Source organism: Cygnus atratus, chromosome 10, assembly GCF_013377495.2.
Source record: "Cygnus atratus isolate AKBS03 ecotype Queensland, Australia chromosome 10, CAtr_DNAZoo_HiC_assembly, whole genome shotgun sequence".
Taxonomy (NCBI): domain Eukaryota; kingdom Metazoa; phylum Chordata; class Aves; order Anseriformes; family Anatidae; genus Cygnus; species Cygnus atratus.
Window position 1 is genome coordinate 20,161,486 of NC_066371.1, and position 21,233 is coordinate 20,182,718.

The following is a 21,233-nucleotide window of genomic DNA, read 5'->3' on the forward strand; positions in this document are numbered from 1 at the left end:
ATAAATAATGTTTACATGAGCAATAAAGCCAACTCCAGGGGGTGCAACTGTCATAAACTAAGCACAGTCCCAGAGGGAACAGAGCCACAAATCTTACAAAAACAGCATGGGTGTTGTTTCCGTATCTTGTTGCAACTTTGCTGCCTCTTGTATTAGAGGCCTTAATAAATGACAGTGATCCAATGCTCCGGCACAGAGACAGTAAATTTACCCACCTGTGCCGTTGTTTCCCATGGCCATACATGTCCCCATAATCTCAATGTTTTACTTTCCCCCATTACACATTGCTCAGATTGGCCCTGTCTGTAGGGCAGGGTAACTGGGCTCCCTTCTTACACAGCATGTTCACCCAGACATCCCAGGGCAGTTTATTTCACCCAGCAACTTGCAATCATATTGTAGTGTTTAAAGTCATATGATAACATTAAAACAATGGGGAGCTAAATCCTCTTTAATCCCCTTAATTGTTGAAATCCAATTAACATAATCACAGAGATGTAGAATAGGGAGGAAATTCAAAATACCTGCAGGGAGGCAGCACCTTCACGAGTGTACCTTACCTGCTTTTAAAACCTCACCTCCTCATGACCCTCCAGCCTTCCTGGGTCATCTACCTCATCACCCTCCCTCAGTTCAAAGGTTTGCTTTGTTGCAAATTGCAGGGGAATTTTTTTTTTTTACTATCTCACCCACAATGCATACACAGAACAAATTATCTCCATCCTCTTTTTAAGAAGTTTCTTTTTTTTTTTTAATGTGCTGGAAATACCACATCCCACCTTGGTCTTCTTGTTCCTATATTACACACACAGGGTTCCTCTAGACTCTCCTCAGGAGCCCTGCTTCCTAAGCCTTTTATCGTTGTCGGTTTCTCCTGGATACTATTTGTTTATCTTCCATCATGATGGTGCAGAAAATCAGGCACGTTACCAGCAGACCAGAACATTTCCCTCCCACACCCACAGCTCTGTTTAAACCTAGGTTGAGATTTGCCTTCTTTGCCAATCGATTCTTCAAACATTTGTCCTACGCTGTACCGGGGTATGAGAGAGGCACCTTCCTTCTAGTACTTGTGGAGGTTCTCTACTCTCCCCTATTAAAGTCAGGCTTTTCAGTGAGGCCTGAACCAAAGCAGACATTAAGTGGTTGTCACCTCTGGGTCCATTTCTGCTTTTCATTTGAAATAACTTACCTGTAGTTTTACTCTGTTCCTGCCAGGGTGTTTTTTACTTCTTGCCTTTTATTTCCCCTGCTCGCTGTTACTCCTGTTACCTCCTACCTTTCTGATTTGACACTTTGCTCACCTCACTTTATGCTACTCCTCAGTCATTTGCCACATATCCATTTTCTTCTGTAGTTTTTCCTCTCTCATTTTCATGTCCTCAGAGTTCCTCAGGCAGATGCATCAAGTTTTTGCTGTCCTCTGCACTGGGTTTGTCTGGCTGTCCCTTTAGCATGTCCCTGCTAGTGGCTGCCAGATCTCCTGTTCTCCATCCATCCAAGCTGCATAGATCCTCTACACTTGTTATTTAAGTATGCTGAAATTTCCCTTTTTGAAGTTCATTTTCCTTATGCAGCTGTTCTTCCTCCTTCTGTCCCTTAAAAACGTGATGGCACTTATTTTCACATTCAGCCAAATGTCAGTTTTGATTTTTAACACATTTTCCCCTGCCGCGCTCCTTCCCACCACGTTCTGAAATAAAACGGTCACCGAGACATGTGCTAAATCCTGGCGGTTGTACACTTCTCCAGCAGAGAATGAGACAAATAAGGTCACCTGCTGATCGGGATGGTTCTGTAACCTCCCTTCGGCCACCTCCTCCTAGCTGCAGTAGTGCCCAGCAGCCCCGCTCCTTTGCTCTCCAAACGAAGGCTTCCATTAATGAGCCTCTCACCTCATTCTGAACTTCAGCCAACACGTCGACCTTTTTGTTCTACCATGTCCCAACTTGGACAAGCTATCATTTACTCTAACATGATCCTAGTCCTATCGTTTGTCCCACAAGCACTTGTAACTCCGGTAAGTCACACCTTTTGTTACATGGAAAGTCTTTACCTGCTTTGCATTTAATTCTAAGGTACCTACCCTTTGTATAGGAGCATCTCATGTTTGGCTGCACTCCTTTTCCGTGTTTTGTTTTTGTTCTCCTCCACCTGTGGGCTGGTCCCACCCAGCCTTCATGCTCAAAGAGGACCCAGGAGTGTTTCCCTAAGGCTGGGGTCCAGCCTCTCACAACCCCTGAAAGCCCCACACCAGCAGCAAGGCTGAGCAGAGCACAGGACACGGATGTACCTCACCTCCTCACATCTCATTTTCTACCGGAGGGCACCCTGCGAGGGTCCCCGGCCATCCCCACCTGCGACTGCCTTGCACCCAGACTTGCTGTGGCACATCCCAAGGCTTCCAGACCTCGCGGCTTCCTCCCAGGCACCGAGAAGTGCGTCCCGTATCCTTTCTGCAGCACGCATGAAGAAGTGCATTGCACGATTAATGTATAGAACTGAGCTTACTATGAACAAAACCAAGGCTCCTTCGCTGCAACTTCCACACAGCTGAGAGTAAGCACATGTTTCTGACCCTCGCTGAGTATGGCCAGGATGGGATGGGGCATTGCTAGGCCTGCCAGCAGCTACAATAATTTGAATTTCAAAACTGAAACCTCAGAACTGAAAGTCCTAAGGGGATGCCTGAGTCATAACAAGCAGGACAATAGAACAATTACTGGGGCTTACTGTAAGATCATATTTCCGTCATGACAGGAACGTGACCATACACCTGATGGTGGGAGAATAAATAACAATTCAACCTGAACGAAAACAACCATATTGCAGCTATAGGATACATGCGTGTGTGCATATAAGCAGCAGAGTAAGAGCTGTATCAGTTACTTAACTATTCAAAATAGAAAAAAAAAATCTAGCAGAAAAACCTCACACAGCGAACAGACCGATAACAGGAAAAGAAGACACGTTTCCAAAAACCGCATCGTCCCTTTATTCAGTGCTACTCACAGCCATGCTGCAGGCATCGCTGAGCCCCGTGCCGGCGTCCTGACATCCCGTGCCTCCTGCAGCGCGCTCCTGCTGCATGCAGCTGCTGCGTGTCGTGCTCGGCCGCAGCACTTGTCCCCACGCTGCCTTCCCACCTGTGCCACAGCCGCACTGCGCTGTCACGGCAGCATGAGCCATCGCTGCCCAGCGGCGGTGTCACCAGGCAAGGTGAAGGGTCCCGCCGCAAGGCAAGGCGCCCCTCTGTGTGCTGCACCTCCTGGACACGCCGGCGGGCTGGGGATGTGCCTGTACTGCACCCCACCTGCCACAGCCTCTAAATACATAGAAGATAAATCAAACAATACGGCCTTCCTTATGCAAAGCACAGGGGGCTTTTAATTAAAAACATTTTATTGTAGTTCTAACATACTATTGTGTAAAAATATGGGGGATTTTTCTTTCTGAAATGTTTACAAAAAACACAGGTTAAAAGAAGGTTGTAATTTTACGTGTAATTATCGTCAGTGACTTTGTATGAGGCAAAGATACAAACCAGCTACCATTTCTCTCTAGAGGTATAGAAGAACGATATGATGCTTTTGCCATTGTCACAATACACAGCGCACTGCAGAGGATGGCTGCTGACTGCCAGCCTCAACATTCATTATTTTAGTTATATCAAACCTTGAAGTATTTCCGTTAAATAACCATCTTGGAGTATATAAAACTTTCAGATTCAAATGAGTAGTTAGCTTTCTGCGTTGTCTTTAAGGCACGTTATTTCTATCCAAATTTCATTTTGGTCCAGAGAAGCAAGTGTATTTCAGACACCAGCTATCCAGGTATCTGACAGCTAGGTTTGTTGTATCTAGCCTTGTGTCCATACACTTCAACCACGTGTATTGAATTCACTGCGTGTCCTGCAGCGCTGTGTCCTGGTACCACCTGTCTTGCAGGTGCACTGCTGCTGTCGAACTGGTGCAGCTGAACGTTGTCTTTGCTACGCCCTGGGGCTGCGATGTCCTGAGTCCACTCCTTCTGGAATCTGTAAGCATGAAGGAAAAAAAGTTTTTTTCAGTTTCATTCGCTCTAACAAGAATACAGAACTTTCCAGCGTGTTTTATTTGCACATTAGGCATATGACAGCTTGTGCTGTAACATATGGGCTCACTTCTTCCCCCATTAAAAACAGTAGGCAGCAATGGGGCAAATAATTGTCTCTCTGTAAAAGCTGATCAAAAAGACTGGTGAGGTTGGTTTTATCTGCGGTTGGAGCAGATTTGTTTGCCATAGAACGGGTCCCTGGGTTCAATTTAATACTGTGCTACCTAGAGAATATTACTAAGAGCCCTTGAATGCTGAGAGTGGTGCATAAGGAAAGTCCTTGCTTGGCTAGCAGGACACTGCTGGGAGCACAGCAGGCAGCTGTGCCCAGGAGGGGTGGTGGTGGTTCTTTGCAGAACTACCAGCGATGCCCACACCACGCCGCCACACCTTGGCTCGTGCCAGCCCTCGCTGCTGCTGGACGTGCAGGAGGGGTCCATGGGCTGGGCCCGTGTCAGGGTACCTGCAGCAGGGCCAGCCCAGCACCAGCAGCTGACCCGAGGTGGCTCACCGAGGAACCTACCCGCTGGGTGCAGCAGCAGCTGCACACCCGCGGCTCGCAGCCCAGGCTTACCCTGTCGCATGTGAGCAGCTGTTTGGGAAGCGCAGCCTGCCTGCTGCATTTACTGGCTGCACAAAGGCAGCAGCACTCACAGGAAGGGCTGTCGTGCTCACATATAGGAACCCAGAGACCCACAGGGGAACATCAGAAAATAATGACGTAGCTACCAAATAACCACAGCCTTGCTGCTCTGATACAGACATTGCAGATACATCGTTCTCGAAGAGGACAATAAATCTTGCTCTTCACTGGAAAGCTGTATTACAAAATTATTTGGGGCACAAACTACACTCAGGTAGTGTAAAGACATCTTAAACCACCTCTGCTTTTGATGGGAGAAGGCACCGCATCAGCACGGGCACAACACGCTCAGCAAGGAGTGCCTGGGTTAGCAGAATTTACCCACCTGTAATTTGGACAACACAAAACTCATCTACTCATCAAAACAGTAGCCTGGTGACTTCTCCAGCTTTGCACTGACCACTGCACTGCTGTAACCTCTGTGTGCCAACAAGCCCTCACGTGCTTTTGTGTCCAACAGCAGAACATCTGAGTTCCCCTGCGGTGTCTCATCTTCCAACAGGGAACAGCAGCTGCCTGGGGCAATGCTGCCAGCCTTAGTGCCTAAAAGGAAGTCTTCTGACATACCCGTGCTGTGCATATGGATTCTTATACAGCAAGTAACTCCCTTCGATCTTCTGGAGGTGGTCGTCAATAGTTACAAAACAAAAATCACATCAAAAGATCATGTACAGGGAGACGAACCAGGACAAAGTTCTGCACAGGGTAGCTGTGCAATAGCCCTGCCAGGATTATATTTCAAATTTAGGTATTCTGGTTATTGCACAATAAATAAAGCCTGCTCCTGCAGAATTCACCCCATTCCAACGTCTCCTGTAAAGCTGCGCATCGTGGAGCTGCAGTTACCCACAGCTCACGACCAACGCAGAAGCCAAACTGGATGAGAGCGCACGAAGACAGCAGTGCTCCTGGCTTGCTCCTCCCAGTTCACAAACTGGTAAGCTGCCCACGGGCTGAAACAGGTCAAGGATGAGGTGATGGCAGGCACTCTGCACTCACTGCTGCATTCAGATGCACCACACAAACACGAGGTTTAACTACTTCGTCTAGGAGCCTCAAGTTAAAAGCAAGAAAATAAACAGGGAGAAGATATCTTCAAGCAGTATTTGAACCCTACAACCAATGGAGGGACAGTGAATTCAGTGGGGTTCTAGCCAGCAGAGGCTGAGGAGAGCTAAGAAGAGGGCTGCAGAATTGAGAGGGGACAGATGAAGGTGCAGGGCTCCCCCCTGCACACGTGGCTGTCAGACCAACAGCGGCTCCAGCTGCTGCTTCCACCCTCAGCAGTGCCCTGGGCTTTATCCACGAACAGAGGAAATTTGGCCTCTTCCTACCACTTCCATTTTCCTTACGGCCAACTTCCAGCTGGGCTACTCCAAACCATCACAGTAAGTAGACCAGAAGACCTCCCTGCGCTCTTATCTGGAAACAGAAGCCCATACAAGAATGCCAAATGCTGGATTTTCTATTTAGATTCTTGATACTTTACAATTGACAAGGATGGATGCAAACGGCTTAAATACAGGAGCGAGGCTTTCTTGGTTTGGTCAGTTCTACTTTCTTTTTCACTGTATTTTTATTTCTATTATGTTAAGCAAACAGGAAACGCGTCCTGTAACTCCTGAACAATTTAAGAAAGTACACTGCAGAGACACCCTGACGGTGGGCGGACACAGGGAAACTGGTAGAACTGGGAGGGGAAATAAAGACAGATCTCCTGTCTGGGGAGACAAGCAGCCACCACACCGTCTGCCAGTGGTTTTAGGAGATCCGCAAGGACCTTGCTCTGGGGCTGGGGAGCTGATCCTAGCCCTCAGGGAAGTGCTGTGAGCGGGACAGCCGAGCAGTGGGGCCACGACAGTGCTGCCTGGTGCTGGCACAAGCTCGGAAAAGAGATTTTTACACTGGAGGTTGGGAGGGAGGTTTCTGTTGCTGTATGTCTGGTGACTTTGTACAATACTCTGGGGTAATAACGGAATCATTAGGAAAACAATAATAGCAGCTTTATTGAAAGCACATAGTGCTGGGCACACACCCTCTCCACTCATGGCAGCAACAATTAAGACTGAAATTCAGAAATAGGTCAAATTTAGCAGCTAGCTATCCTGCCTTTTGTGACAGGGCCCCAAGACAAAACCGCAGCTCACTTCCTCTGCCTGGTGTTTCTTTGAGATAGGTGTGTCAGGAGGTGCTGGAGGACTCCAGCCTCGGAAAGGTGGGGGAAGCACAAAGCACAGTAATAACAGACGTGGGGAAAACGAATGGAGAAGCTCAGCGTGGGACAACTTGCAGGGGGCAGTGATCTACGGAAAGGGCTTGAAAAGGAAATCTGCCCCTCTGCTGTGCCTTCGCCAGCTGGGTGTCCTCCCCTCCACTCATCAGAGCCATGCAGTCACCCCTCTTCTGCAGGGAACCAAACCAAATGCGGCACCTGCCATTTGCAGTCTTTCACTGCATGCTCCATGGAGCGCAATTAATATCAATTAACATCAGTTCCCCACCTCTTCCTGCAGCAGCTGAGGAGCCCGCTGCTGGCTCTCCACAACCCAAGCCGTGCAGCAGAGCGGGGAGGGCCACATCCATGGCAGCGCAGGCTGACGAGGACGCCCTGCGAACCATCTTGCACACACACCACGTCCTCGGGCAGCGGGACCCACGGGCCTGAGCTCGGCACGCCTGGGCTTTCAGACAAACCCAAGCAATTCCTGACAGCAAGGCTGATCATAAAAGAAAACAGTGATTTTCTGGAGGGAGAGAGGGGTCTGGCCCTCTGGTAAACAGCTGACCTTCAAAAGCACCCAGATAAATCAGTTTCCTCAGGAAAACACTTTTCACTGCCACATACCCAGAATGACTTTTAAAAACGAACAATGCAGGAACACAGCACCTTGAAATGCCAGAATAAAAAAATATTTTCTTTACAACATCTCAACAGGCCTGGAAACAGGAGCAGACGTCACATCTGTCTAGACTGCAGGTATGCCAGACACAAAGTGTGGGTGTAACCCACACGTGGTTACCCCAACCATGGGCCCAGGTGGGAGCCCAGCTGCCCCTGCTGGGCTCAGAGGGGAAAAAATGAGCACAGAGCTGTCCATCTGTGCAGCCAGAGTTGTCAGGACACGGCACAGAGAATTCGGGCAGAACCAGGGATCCAGCTCTGTGTGTAGGGGAAAGGCTTGATGACCTTTCACAAGGCAAAGGTATCTTCAGCCAGGCCCACAGCATTTGGACTTCTACTATGAAGATGGATCTACTGAAGATACAACCCAGTAGGAATTCCAAAAGCCTTCTGTGGCATTGCTAGATGCAGCAGATGCCTTTGGGGACCTCAAACCGCCTTGCAAAGCTTGTAAGCTGCTATTGTAGATGGTTTGCTCCTGTGGTTCTTCCCCTGCTGCATCTTCTGGAGCTACAACTCCTGCTGGGGAGCTTTGACAGTCATTCTGGTTGGTCTGGTGTTTTTTTTTCTTCTTCTACTTTTGTTTTCCATCAAGCTTTGCAGCAGTTTGTCTCTCAGTATGGGCCTTTCTTCAAGTGTCATCCCCTTTCACTGCGGTAAACCCACACAAGGCCATCCTGCTAGTGAAAGGTCATCAGGTCCCTCAGCTTGTTAACCTCTTCTGTTTACATGTTCAGAGGGGAAGAGCAGCTGGGAAAGTGCCCTCAGGGGGCTGAGGGAAAGGTGGGAATGTGGCCATGTATTATTCCCCCACTTGTCCATGCTTCTAGAGGTCCTTTGGCCCACAGCCACGCTCCTCAGCAAGCCTGGGCACACAGTAATGTTATTTAGAGCAACATGAGTTTCTGATTTGCGCCTCCCATGCAATGCCTTATAAAAGGTAGTGGAAAACTTCAACCATTATAGTCACTAAATCAAAAGGAAAAAGAAAGTGCACTTTGTTTTACTGTGGAGGCCAAAGCTATGAGCTAACTTCACCAACTCCACGTATGGTTTCTTGGACTGACTCAAACGCCAGGCTGCCTCTCCTAAGAGCACGTTGGCTTTTTTTTGGTTCATTTTTAGTTTTGCAAAATCTTTTCACCTGGACATCTTTGTTGTTGGATTGCCCTTACCTGCTTTTTGCCAGGTACACTGGTAATGCATCTTGTAGTCAGAAAGGGCTCTGGTACAAAAATTTCAGATACTAAAAATACTTTCTGTGGGAGAATATACTACCCTGCTTCTCTGCAGAAGACATTTTATCTTCTTGATAATAAGCTCCAGCTGTAGTGGATATCTGACAGGAGGACTTTAAACCTACTGAGACATGGGCTTTTCCATTGGACTCACTCCTGCACTCAGATCACTACTTCATAGAGAATGTTTTATAAGTTGGCCTAGAGCTCTGTAAAATAATTCACCTCAGCATAGTCCAAATCTTGAATGCATGGCTTCTTCCAAATGCTTCCACACCAGGGGAAAAAAAAAAAAAAAAAAAATCACCGAATTTCTTTGCTGCTCTTTAGATGAATTTTTGAGCTGGGCTAGTTTCTTTCTGGTTGTCCTCTTAGCTGACAAAAGATGAAAAGGAGTCAGTCTCCAGTTAAATTCAGCTCTTCCTGAGCGTGGAAAATACCGGACCATCAACTCGCCCTTGCAAAATAACAGTACAGCCCTGAATCAAGGGAGTGCCTAGCCCAGCACAGGTCACAGGCCTGCTATGCTGAAAAAGCAAAGAAAATAGAGGCCTCCCTAGGTGTGGCTATTTCTTACCGTAATTAGGAAGTTGATGCAAACTGAAACAAGCTCTCTCTGCTTTTTCTTACTACTACTTCTAAGCATTTCTCCTGGGACAGCTGTCTTTCTCATGTGCAGATGAACAATCGTGCTATGGCACAAGCAGCATCTGTGTTTTTACTGAGTGTGGATGCCAAACACAGTTTGCCCTCACCATGGTTTTGCTAGATGGGGCACATTTTCGTGACTCCTCACAGAGGCAGGGCTAGCACTGCTTCATGGAAGAGAGGCGGCTGCTGTTTCAAGCTGCCGAACTTCTCTGCCTTAGTGCAGGCAGGGGATCGCAGGAACGAACTTGTCCCAGGGGGACAGCTACACACAGCCCAGGGCAGCAGTATGCTAGGGTGACCCCGCTCTTCTTATCGACACCGGTGTCTTAAATATCCCCCCTTGCTGGTGTTCACCTCCCTCTCTCAGACACCATGAGCAGCTGGCGCAGAGGCAGGACAGCGTCGTTAGGCTCCTCGTTACTGACACACTGCCTGTGCCGTGAGGAGGCAGAGGACTGATGACCCTGGCAGCCTTGCAGCCCACAGAGGTGTTTGCTGGGGTTGGAGGAGGACTGCTCATCTCAGGCAGTGCTTGCCCAGGTGAATTATCCCAGAGAAAGATTCTGTGGGGTCATTTTGGGAAGGAAAAATAGTTTTTCATTAGAAAAGAACTGACTCAAAACCAACATTTACTGCTTAGGAACATACCAATTGCAAAAAAACTCTTAAATCCAGAATGGCATTTCATGTGCTAGCTCCCAGCAATACCAAATGTCCCCGTGAGACCCACGGTGACCATCTAATCCAAAGCAGACGTGACGCTATCTGCTGTTTTGAGGAAGGCCTCCCACTTTGGATGAACGACTTCAACAATCCTGCTTTCATTCTCACACGGAACTGGGAAGACTTAAATCTTAAAATGCTAGAGGCTGCAGAACACGCTCCTGATTTTAGACTTCCCTCCGGCTGCACCCTGCACCCCGGCTGGGCGAGCTGCTCCCGGTACAGCCGGTGGTGACAAGCCCTGCCTCTGCCTTGCCGCCTCCTCGGGCTGCTCCGCAGGCTGTCGGGCATTGCTCTCCTCTGGCTGCGGGCACAGAGCTGCAGCTAATCTCCCTCCAGGAGCTGACAGACCCTTTCCTCGAGCTAATCTGTCTCCAGCCCCTGCATCCTGCAGCGACCTGCTATCTCTGTTCCAGGCTCCAAACATCTGAGAAGCAACGTGGGGGAAAACACGTCCCTCCCAGCAGCCCTGCGCCTTGTAACTTGCCATTCCCTACTCAATGTTAGTGAACTATTCAAACATTATAAAAGAGTAAACATCCTGTAAACGCTTGCAGCTCCTGCATGTAAGAGCTTCTGCTACAATTTGTTTTTTTTTTTTTTTTTTAAATCTCCTTATGGTTCCTTATATCCACCCCAAAGAGGTGGCATCCACAGAGACTACGCCGTAATGATCCCAGGTACTCATTAGACCTATTTCTCAGCATTTTAAAGCAACTTGTTCGTGCACCCAAGCAGCCAGAATGGGGTTCATTATAATTACAGGAGTTGTCATTAAAATTCAATATTTCCCAGCAAAACTACATATTCATCACATTTGTTCCAAGCTTCAAACACAAGGGGAAAAAGGACCTCATTTCATGGCAGGCAGGCCCAGAACAACGCGCTGGAGCCTCTGCTGTCCAACAGCTGGGCTCCTGTATTATTTATAACTTTTATATCAGCATTCTGGATCTCTGTTATGACACCTCATTACAGTCAAAATTATCTCATCAGCAAACAAAGGCATCACTTTAACAAATTATAGTTTTACTCCTTACTCTATAAAACATAACCAATACCTTACCTGCCTGAAAGAACTGGCTTTTTATTTTATTTATTCCTACAGTATTTTTGTTCCATAGAGTGGCAAACCAAGATGTTACACGGTTAGTCCCTAGACCTATTTCAATTAAGTCTGAAAGGCAGCACAACCTACACCCTTGTCTAGCCAAAAATAGGCTGAGACACACTCAAGAGGGTCTTCTTCAAGGGTGGAGGCATTCCCAACTCTTCCAGACCAAAGCAGCACAACAACCTTCTGCACAGAAGGGAAATGTCATGGTAAAAACGGCGTCACTCGCTGATCCCCTGCCTGCCCTTCTGGGGCGAGGAGCCCAGTGCCACATCTCCCACCACAACCCAGAGACGTCCTGGCAGCCCTCAGGAAAAGGGCAGGCTGACAAGCGGCGGCCTCCCATCCTTCTTAGTGCAGTTCCTTACAAGAAAAACAAAGCAGGCTTCCCGACTCCGCTAGAGGCCTAGCGGTATGTTGCACAAATTCCTCCAGATGTCCGAAACATTAGCACAAGCCTCAGTTAAATTACCTTTTGGTTTGTTCAGGACCATGTACGCACACTTCAGTTCTCAGATAATATATTTAAGTTTTCTTCTGGGCTCGCTTGCCCTCGTACTTGCTGTGTTTTCCAACCACGCCAAACGCCTTTGCCCGTTGCCTCAGACAATGCAGGCCGTAACACCACGGCACCGCACGCACAGGTAGGAAACGCCTCAGACAGAGGCTGCCAACAGCGTGCTTCCCGTTAAATGGAGAAAGGCACCACAGAAATAAGCGGGCAGTAAACGTCTCTCAGGCCAGCAGTCCTCACAGCACAAGCCAGCTCCACCTGCCCTGTGCCATCCTGCTGCTGGCAGCAAGGCCTGGGCACCTGATGGGGAGACCTGGCCTGATGGTTACACACGAAAATGAAGCCTCACAAGTGAAGCACAGAGCTGACAGACCACTTGCCGTCTTCCAGATGCGGCATGAGAGGCGTCAGCATAATTTCCATATCTCATCCTGTGCACGTATGTGCATTTAACCGAATTAAACAGGAGAAATGAACATCTTTACTAATCCTGATTAAGTAGATCTTATTTGGGTGAAGAAAGGGAGTGTGGCACGAACAGATAACAGGTCACGCTTGTTCCTAGAGCGATTCCAAGACAGTTCTATTAAGTCTGTAACAGCTGAAATTCCATTTCTATCTCTGATTAGAAGCAGCTTCCATTCTCTATGGAGGACTACGCTAGACTGTTGGCTCTGGTGTGCTCAGCCTGATACACCGGCTCTTGTGGCTGATTTTTGCTCTAGTTAGCGATTAGCCAGGATCACACCACCTCTGCACCACAAAGTCCAGCAGGCCTTGATTAACAGTGACTCTCGTGTACCAGAAGGGTGGTAACGCACACTGGTGCTGAACATGGCATCTGCATTGTTCCATGCAGGAAAACCAAAGAGCTCACAGGCATTATCCTCCTGCCCTCTGCTTTTTCCCACTGGAGATCTATAAGCTCTCCATTTTTCTAAAGAAATGATAAAATTGTTGACATCTGGCCCCAGAGAAGCTGCTTATCCAGAAGAATTGTATATTCCCTGCTACTTTCAGTTAAGATGTACAGTATTTGGTAAACATAATACAACAGCTTCTGCCCTGTGGAGTGGTGCAGATAAGAGCCAGAAGGAGCTTGAGGCTCCAGCAGAGCACTAACCCCTGTGGACAGCCCTCTGTAAGTTTATCCATTTTATTTTAAAAGCAGATTATACTTTTACAAAGCATTTGCATTGTAACAGATTGAAGATGCCCAAAATTAAAAATTGCAGAGTCTTCTGAAAACTGTCTAGGTTATAATCATCATTTAATTAGGTTTATACATCTTTCGAAGTCACCCAAAGCTAGGAATTGATTAAACAGCCATCAGACTTTCGTGTAAATGCTCCATTTGAATATAATTTCCAGCTGCACTGTGACATGGAAGCAGTTTTATAATTTGCATAAAGTTGTTTTCAGCAGGTAACCATTGCAAATCACAGATACTGCTGTTCATAAAAGCTGTACAAGTGAGCAGTGAATTAAAAATAAATAAGGATGCACATGACGACGAAGCAGAACTCAAAGGGCATCAAAAACACAACGGCATGTATTTATATGGATGGTAATAGCAAAACGGTGATTATAATTTGACACGTATTCATTTTTCTATTTTTCATTTGTTAGCAACAACACATCTGGACACATTCAGAGAGACTTTGAACAAAATATGTGTCTGCCCACCATGCATGCATCCATGCTACAGGACACACATCTTTTCAGCTTGGCCATTTCTTTGCCACAGGGTCAGGGTTCTCACCCTGGTGGCATTTATGCTGCAGCTGCACCTGGCAGCTGAGGATCCCATCGTGCTTGACCTGACACACTGATAATGAAATATTTCTCCAGGGAGCTCTCACGGTCACTGAGGGACTGACACTAGCACTCGGTGCTCACCTTGGGCTGCAGCACAGCCCCAACTGCCCTGGCTGGCTCCTCTCTTAAGGCTCTTAGGCAAGCTGGCACCTTGATACCATGCAACAGCAATGCCCAGCAACTTACCTGCTGCAGTTTAGCATCAACTTAACAAAGCCAATTAAAAACCTCTGCTTAATCTGGCACAACCTTCCCTGCAGACCAGGCTTCACCAAGCACCGGTGAAGGACAGCAAGCAGGTGAAAGAAACTAAGTGCTGGGTGGAGGTCAGGCTCGGTTTTTCTGCTGTGCTACCTTTGGGCAACAGTAACTCCCACAGGGCAGCCAAGTTCAAAGAAACCCCTTCCGTTTGCCCCAGCGAGCAAGCTGTGCCTGCACTAACACAGCACACAAGGCAGCAGAGCCTGCCCCAAGCACAGCTGCCCCCAGCGCACACCCTGGCCGTACATGGCAGCACATCCTCCCCAGGGGCAGTCCCCTTAATACATCTTTGACAAACCCTAAACATTCTTCAACAAACTCATTCAAACCCACTACGTTTTAAAAGCCTTACCTGTAGAAGCCTTGGTTATCATATGCCATGTTAGTCACGTCATCAAATACAGATTTATTCCTGAGTTTCTTGTTGTTGTTGTTGTTATTTCTTCCTTTATAACCAAAGTAAGCAGCTTGCATGTTCTCTAGTTCTTCAGTTCTGAGCTGGTACCACAGCTGCATATCTCTGTGAATAAAGCGAAGGGTAAAATACAGTACTGCAATAAACAGCTACATATCTGAGCTTTTTTCTGACCACAGCCCTCATTCACCAGAGTTTAAATCTAAACCTGTGTCTACTGAGGACAGCATTTAAATACATGCTGAACTTCAAGTGCAAGCCAATTTTCCAGAAACTTAAATATCTCCTTCCCTTAAGGGACAGTATGTCTTAAATAGCATGAATATTATTCTGTAAAATTGTGTTCTTTTAAGTATTATCTAGCATTATCTAGCATTCCTCAAAAATAAATAAATAAACAAAAAAAAAAAAACAAGCAAACAAAAACGCCAGCAACAAAGAGCAATTGTCTTACAAGCACCTGTGGATAGTTCAAAGGACCAAAACCCCAGTAATTATATATATTTGATTCAGTAGATTTTTTTTTTTCAGTAATACAGGAAGTCACTTAAGGAATGGTCTTGTGTCAATGTTCTTTATAGACACCTTTATCAGTGACACCACACCAGGCCAGATCCTGTTCTACATGAAGAGACTACAGAGCATTACCTTCTTATGAAATAAATTATTGAAAAAAATATATATTTTCTGCGCATTTTTGCAGCACTGCCTTTCCAAAGGATTCAAAAATCCCCAGGCAGGTTTAACAGATGAACTGGAGGCAGTAACTACTGCCTTTGTTAAGAGTAGGGCTTGTTTAGTTGCCTTCAGAATTTTCTTCTGGATATGCTGAAGGCACTTCTCATGCTGTGCTCTACAGCTCTGGGGTTAAAAAAAATCACAATTGCTTTTCTTGTTTTTAAAAGAAGTCTAAGATTCACACAGTCAGACATTCACACTAGCTGTTGGGACAAGATTAAGATTGTTGGAACAAGACTCAGAGTTGGCAACGCTGATTTTCATGTCTTTTCTGTCCTCTCAGGATGCAGTTCTGCTTCTACCAAAGAAAACGGGCACTATGCTTGTGCAGCAGGACAAGCTCCGTGAGGAGGCCGCATTATGTGAGGAAGTTCAGAAGCTTTTGTCCGTTGTCTCTCCAAATGCAGGGTAAAGCACAGGATGGCACGTCCTGCTGGCACTTCAAAGATCATCAGATATCTTAGAAGACAGGCTTGTAGGTAGAGGTGACCTTTTTTAATAGGCCTATTAACAGAGCCAAAAAAAAAGTGTACAGGCAGACTTCACAGCCAAAGGCCAGATGAGGACGCCTTCCCTGCTCTGCAGGACCGGACTGCCTTTTCTTTCAGAGGAGGTCTAAGAGATACTTCCTTAGCCAGCCCCCTCCCAAGCATCCTCAGCTTGTATTATCAGACCTGCAGCTTCTTTTCAGATTAAGAAATGCTTTGTGCATCCAGAAATTGGTCCACGTTTTCCAACTACATCAGCTGATCTGAAACAAGAGATTGTCTCTATGTGCAGACCCTCACTTGCCCAAGCTCCCAGACCCTCCTGGCTGCAGCGAGACGAACACCGCAGGCAGATCATCTGGCATTTGGGTGCACAGGCTGCAAGCTGAGAAAGTTTTGTGCCAGGATGAGATACTCTTTCTCACATAACACAGTTTCTATATGATCTCAGTTGTTTTCTAACAGGGGGCCAAACCACACAACACCTGCCATGCTTCCACAGAGCACTGCAGCACCGCAGCCGGTCCTGCATCGGGCAGGCTTGAGCCACTGGTTCAAGGGACAGGAGGAAGGACAGAGGGCAGCAGTGAACAGAGAAGCCTGCAGCAAAGAGAATCATTTTATGTCCTGATGACAGAACCGGGTCAAAATGTCCAGTGTAAAGGTCTTTTCCTTTTGTAAGAAGGAAATACCAAGACATCAAAGTCATGTGAATGGCTAATTTTGACAAAACTTCATTTAAAATAAATGAAGAATGAGGACTTTGGTATGAACAGTCTTATCAAAAAGAAAAGCAGCAATTCTACAAGTGTCAGTCATCCCTTTCATTTCAAAAATTATTTCATGCTGTCAGTGAAAACCTAATACTAGGAATGACACCAAAGACTTTTTTGCCATGCAAAATCCTTTCAAGGGGAATAGAAAGTCTGTATTTTGGTTACAGTCATATTTTGAAATTATAGAATTTCCCCCCAAAGAGAAAGTCTGGCTGCCACACAGCTCTAGATAAAACACAGCCCGGAGCACAGAGACCTTCACTTGGGCCCTCCTCACTCTCTCTACTTCACTGCTGCCTCACCTCAATTCAAACACTTCTTGGGAACAAAAGGTGGTCAAAAATCAACAGAAGTGCTTACTGGCTTGAGATGGGGTGCAGCCATCCCACTGAGCTACATGCAGTTTTGGGAACAGTGAGAGGGAAATAAAAAGGAGGAGCATGAAGAAAACTTTGTGCAGCACATGAGTTTGAGTGGATGCTCTCATGAACTACTGCTGCTTGGCTTTAGCACTGGTCTCTCCGTCACCCTTCACACTAAGTTTTTATAATGGACTGGATGAGTGAGTTTTACTTCTTCCATTGCCTGTTTATAATTCTGCCCACCGTCTTGTGCTTCGAGCCAGATGACAAAATCCTATGTCTTTCCTTTCCAGCACTCGTTTGTCGCATCTTTGTGACAGCTCTAAGTAGATTTTGCAGATGGGGAGGGCTTGGATGGTTTTGACATACGTTGATTAAATTTCCCAGCAGAGTTCAACGAGAGCAAAGGAAAAAAGGAAAGAGAGGGAAGAAAAAAAGGGAAAATACAGCCAAACTTAAATAATTCAAGGCGAGAAAGATTGGGACAGCAAGTAAGACTTGCACGTCCAGTTCCTGCATAATTTTGGGTAAATCCAGATTTGCCCAGGCCCACTTAGGTCATCCAATATTAACAGAAATTAGGTGCCTAAATAGTCTTGAATTCCAAGCCTTTCTACACATACAGTCTAATCTACAAATGAAGAATTTGAAGTAATTAACATCACTCTAATGTTGTAAACATCAAGTCCTGAAAAGGAACTTTAAAGTTCTCTGCTCTCACAGCAATGGGGTCCACATGATGTACACATCTTATGACAGTTTTAAAAGCCTTTTCTTGACATACCTTTCAGTCCTCCTCCTTTCATTTTTCTTCACACACTTGATGAGACAACAGGTTAAAAAAGCCATAGACATCAGCAGAATGATGGCACAGCTCACAATGGAGGCAATCACTGCGACCTTAAATCCAAAAGTCTCATATTTTGATATGGCTGCAGCAAACCAAACACAAAAGCACATTTCTGAGGTCAGCACGTCAGCCCTCTCTCACACATTTTCATTAAACCATGCTGAAACCTACATGCTTCACACCTCTGCTAATAATAGTTTAATGAGGATTTTCACCTCAGTACATGTTAAGATATCAAAGTATCTTGGCTTCAACTTAAAGCTATGCAGGCCTTAAATTGGGCTATTTAAAAATCCCCTGTTTATAAGCCACTGATGAATTGTTCACAAGTATTTTAGCACTGCAATTAATTAAACACAATGCCTTTAGCACTGCAGTAGCTAAAAAGCACAACTTCATCAGTATATCAAATGCAGATGAGCTGCCAGACTCTTTTAATCAATGGTTAACAAGGAGTGGAGCTGCAAACTCAAATACTGAAAAGGATAGGTCAGTTTAAAGAAGCCCTTTATAGCAAGAATGGCTCTGTACTACGATTATCGTACTTGGCAGGCAGTGACCAAACACACCAAGTCTTCCTCTGCTCGGGTGAAGGATAGCAGATGGAAGGAACGGTATCTGTAGGGCTCCATGTTCACAGTGATCTGACACTGGAAATGAATTATCCAGACAAAAGGAGGAGTGGGAATGTGGTGTGGCACAGCTAATGCAGATCTCTGCCAGCTCATTCTGAGCACTAAACCTTATCTTGCTTCAAAACTCGTCTAGTTCTTCCAACAACACGAATACAAGCTTCAGGAATGGTTCAGTGGAGCTCCACACAAAGCTTTCTGCTGCTGCAGCTTCTCAAGGGGAGGATTTCTCTCATTTCTTTTCTTTAATGGGGTCACTTAAACCAGAGATAAGAATAGCTGCATTTCAGAAGGACTGATAAGTGTGTAAGAGAGCTACCCATCTATCAATGATTTTAAATGATACACAGTCTGAGATACAGACCGAGCTTCTCAATTCAAACACCACAAAGCTTAGAGGTACCACGTATTAGAGTTTTGCTAGAGTCTACTTCTAGTCAAATTACTAAGAAGGAACACAGCATGAAAGGTAGGCAATGTTGTTGCCATTCAAATGCTATTTGTTAATACGGTAACTTTCCCATGCAGCTGCTGCCCACAGGCAGCAACCTAAAATTGTTCAAAAATATCACTGTTTCTTTCACAGCAAACCTTCAGAAAAGAATGCCAGTAGATTAGAGGGTTTGCAAATATGTTTGCAGATTAGTTGGTCATATCTGCACATTTTCTAAAGAAGAACAGTACACCCTGTAGCCACGGAGCCATGCTTATTCTGGGTGAAACGCTACTGGAGGCAGTGACGTAAGGCCAGGCATCAATCTGACAGTCTTTTCTGTGTCACGATAATTAATGATGTCAGAACACATATGGAGTGCAATTACAGTCAACAGGGGCAACTTTGAAGGAAATTGAATTTGTCTTTTTCCTTGTGCAGATGTCTAGAATTAATCCTCATGTTGCAGGAGATACGTGGGGCAAAATAAATACACCATGGCCCGGAGGGACTGGAAATTGTTTAAGAAGACCCTTACGCTTGCAGGAGGGCATGCCTGCGGTCCACTGGGTCCCGTTCCCTTTCCACACGCAGGTGATGACGCCCGGCCCCTCCAGCTGGTGCTCAGCTGAGCACTGGAAGGCGATGACCGTCCCCACAGCGGTGCCGTTGCCGTGAATGATCTCCAGTGTGCCAAGCTGGGGAGGAAATATGCGGCTGCACTGTCCTGCAGAACAAAAACAAAGCGAAACAATGCAACACAAGAGCCACAAGCGAAGGCTCACCTCAATTTAAATCAGTCCAAGTTGCTGGGTAAAACAAAGAGCAGACCTCTGCCAGGGCAGCGCTGCCTGCTCTGCCAAGCACCAGCCCAAGGCCAAAACCCGATCAGCGCCATTCAGCAGCCCCGCTGCTCTCATCTCAGCACAAAGGGAGCTGTACTCATCCTGCAGCAGTATCTACTTAGTCTGCTACATACTAAAAATTTAAAAAGGAAAAAAAAAATCAAAGAAAAAAAAAGCAAAAAGCCCCACCAAACTTAACGCTATGAGTGGCGTGGTCTCCTACCGATTCCCACCCCCACCTTGCTTGACTCCAAGTGTTTAATTAAGTACTCAGGCTGGCATCCTCCATGCGGGGAATATTCATAACGCAGCCTCCCCATGCAACCTTCCCAGGATCCAATGGCCTGATTGCATACTTCAGCCTTCCAGTCTCCTTGGTGGCACCTTTTCACAACCCTCCAGCATCTCCCTATCTCTGGAGCAGCTCTGCTAACCTCGGCTGAAATGAGCCACCAGGTTCAAGGGGCATTGTACAGGGAGAGGTCACAGAAAGACAGACGTGCACCTACAGCATGGTTACATACATCTCCATTTTCAAGTTACGAGTTCTGCTTTATCCTTCATTTGTAGTACATTTTTCTTCCTTAGGCTTTTCTCTAATTTTTTGCAGTTCATACAGCTGTTCTTTGAGTCATGAGCTGTTCTCCTCTCAGCAACCTATTGTCAGCCACTAGCTTTATACATTGAGCTTTATTGCCACAATATTCATTATTTCACATTAATTTTTAACATAAATTTTAATGATCAGTCATTAAATCAACAGATAATATCCTGCTGTACTTCAAAGACAATAACACTCGCATTTTCTCTGTTCCTGTGCACTGACAGAAGCTGGGGAAGGCTTTATATACCCCTTTTTAACAGTTACTAAATAGCAGCACTGCTTCTGCATCAGAATCCAAGCTCCTTATCTTTCAGCTGGCTTCCAGATGACTTCAGCAGGGCCACTGGCAGAGGCAATGGGATGGCACTTGCGAGGCCAGGGTTGCAAGCACCATGGTGGCACGCACACACAAAAAAGAAGGAAAATATGCTTTCCGCATGTACAAGTAAAAAGAAATTTAGAGCTTTAATAGCCTCCTTAAGAACACTTGGACAGAGCTACATGTTGATATCAAATCTATTTCCTTTTTCATACCTAAAACACCTCCAGTCATTAATTGACATTAAGCTGCTCCAATCAAGCCGCAGGAGACAGGCTTACTGCCCGTCTTCAGTCTGTGCTCTTAAAAAATCCAACTCCCTGGAAAAAATGGAACCAAGGGAATCTCAGCAAAAGACCAAACAAAAGCCACAGTGACAATTACTTGTCTAATCTACTAAGTAAATATGCACTGAGCATTAGATTTTAAAAACATGCCTTCTGTAATTCCATGCAGATTATTTCTGTTTGTTTTGCCACCTCTTTCCATTCCTCACCATGGCAGCAATTTGCCTCAACAAGAGCAAATATTTTCTGTTTCCCTTGATCCCCTGTCCTCCCCTCCCACATCCGATTCTTGGGACACATGAGGTGTGTCACCTGCACAATCCTGCTCCTCACTTCAGCACGTTACAACTTCAGGCTTTCCTTTCCACCTGGATCACTCAGACACTCGCCACGAAAAACCGTCGGCATAAGCTGCAAAGTACCTACCTCTTTGCATTTTACAGTTTCAAGGCTATTTTTAGGTACCAGATCACATACTTGGAGTTCATGTCAGTGACACTTCTAGCTGCAAGAGATGCAGAGAGT

The 21,233-nt window shown here is 46.1% G+C and overlaps 1 protein-coding gene across 2 annotated transcripts in view; it reads right to left on the bottom strand.

Annotated features, from left to right (window-relative positions):
* Window positions 1-3,149: 3,149 nt before the first annotated feature.
* SUSD3 (sushi domain containing 3) overlaps window positions 3,150-21,233 on the bottom strand; it is a 44,091-nt gene continuing 26,007 nt past the window's right edge. For both annotated transcript variants that reach the window (XM_035558195.2, XM_035558194.2), the window contains 4 exons: window positions 19,192-19,380; window positions 17,523-17,670; window positions 14,312-14,479; window positions 3,150-4,036 (listed from right to left, as the gene is read on the bottom strand). In XM_035558195.2, the coding sequence (XP_035414088.1) occupies window positions 3,826-4,036; window positions 14,312-14,479; window positions 17,523-17,670; window positions 19,192-19,380 (716 nt within the window). In that variant the 3' untranslated portion in view covers window positions 3,150-3,825. The remainder of the gene's footprint in view (window positions 4,037-14,311; window positions 14,480-17,522; window positions 17,671-19,191; window positions 19,381-21,233) is intronic.